Source organism: Protobothrops mucrosquamatus, unplaced genomic scaffold (assembly GCF_001527695.2).
Source record: "Protobothrops mucrosquamatus isolate PMUCROS unplaced genomic scaffold, P.Mucros_1.0 scaffold2708, whole genome shotgun sequence".
NCBI classification, from domain to species: Eukaryota; Metazoa; Chordata; class Lepidosauria; order Squamata; family Viperidae; genus Protobothrops; species Protobothrops mucrosquamatus.
In genome coordinates this window covers 24,558-25,992 of record NW_015388753.1, presented here as the reverse complement: position 1 = coordinate 25,992, position 1,435 = coordinate 24,558, and the positions used below count along the sequence as shown (strand labels likewise).

At 51.5% G+C, this 1,435-nt stretch overlaps 1 protein-coding gene across 1 annotated transcript in view; it reads right to left on the bottom strand.

Moving 5' to 3' along the window:
- The window catches only part of LOC114923271 (major histocompatibility complex class I-related gene protein-like), a 7,545-nt gene that overhangs the window by 2,250 nt on the left and 3,860 nt on the right, over positions 1-1,435 (bottom strand). Inside the window, exon 2 of the mRNA XM_029286015.1 lies at positions 299-541. Coding sequence (XP_029141848.1) covers positions 299-541 — 243 coding nt within the window. The remainder of the gene's footprint in view (positions 1-298; positions 542-1,435) is intronic.

The window sequence follows — 1,435 nt, the reverse complement described above, 5'->3', positions numbered from 1 at the left end:
CTGATGCGGCCCTCAATGAAATTGAGTTTGGCACCCCTGCTCTAGGGGAAAGAAATCAGATTTCTCCTTCCCCTCTTTTACTTCAATTCAAACATCTTTTACTTCAATTAATTCTGTTTGGCTGGCATCAGGCCATGAAGAATTTCTAGGTGAGGAAGAAAGTCAGCTCTGTGTGTGTGTGTGTGTGTGTGTGTGTGTGGCAGGGTGTGTGTATTGTCTTTCCTTTGCAGGAAAGAAAATCTCACAATTACGTCCCTTGCAACCATGGGACGCCAAAGATGGCACTGTCTCTGCTCACCTCCAGCATGGTGATCCCGTTTTGATAACTTCGGATTGGTCCTGAAGACCCACTCAGGGGACAGAAAGGCGTCCTTCTCCACCTCCTCCATCCAGGGCACCAGAGGCTCCATCTTCCTGGTGAGGTTGTTATAGCGAGAGATGGGCTGGTCATCCAGGTAGCTTCTAATGGAGAACCTGGGCAGTCTCTGGCTGGGCTCTGGCAGATGCAGGTAGAAGTAGCTCAGGGAGTGTGCGGGAGAGCCTGGAGAGGGAGGAGGGAGAAGAGAAGAATTGGGGCCGGGGGTGTCGGGGTCTGCTCTGCAGCTTCAGTCCTTCCGACATTTGGTGATTCAGCAAACCCCACAACAGTTGATCCACCTCTTTCTGTCCTGCGTTTGAAGGTTCATGCTTTTAAACCCAAAGAGGGAAACCCCAGCATCCCTTAGAACAGAATAGAGCTGGGGGGGATCTTGGAGGTCTTCTACTCCAGCCCCCTGCTCAAGCAGGAGAATCTATATCATCTCAGACAAGTGACTGTCTAGTCTCTTCTTAAAAACCTCCAGTTATGGAGCATTCACAGCTTCTGGAGGCATGTTGTTCCACTGATTAATTGTTCTCACTGTCAGGAAATTCCTCCTTAGTTCTAGGTTGCTTCTCTCCTTGGTTAGTTTCCATCCCTTGTCCTGCCTTCAGGTGCTTTAGAGAATAGCTTGATTCCCTCTTTGTGGGGGCAACTCCTGAGATATTGGAAGGCTGCTATCACGTCACCTCTCGTCCTTCTCTTCATTAGACTAGACCGGGGGTAGGCAACCTTGGCTCTTTTATGACTCGTGGACTTCAACTCCCAGAATTCCTGAGCCAGCATGGCTCAGCTTGGAAACCTCTCCCTTTCCCCTCAGCATGGCTAGCTCAGGAATTCTGGGAGTTGAAGTCCACAAGTCATGGCTCCCGAGGACATGGACAGGATCCTGGGGGGACTGAATGCAACCACATGTTTATTGGATCCGTGCCCCTCCTGGTTGGTACTGGCAGCTCGGGAGGGAACACGAGCCTGGCTCCAGGGAATTACAAACGCTTCTTTACGGGAGGGTGCCTTCCCCGCAGTCCTAAAGGAGGCGGTGGTGAGGCCCCTCCTTAAGAAGCCCTCCCTGGACCC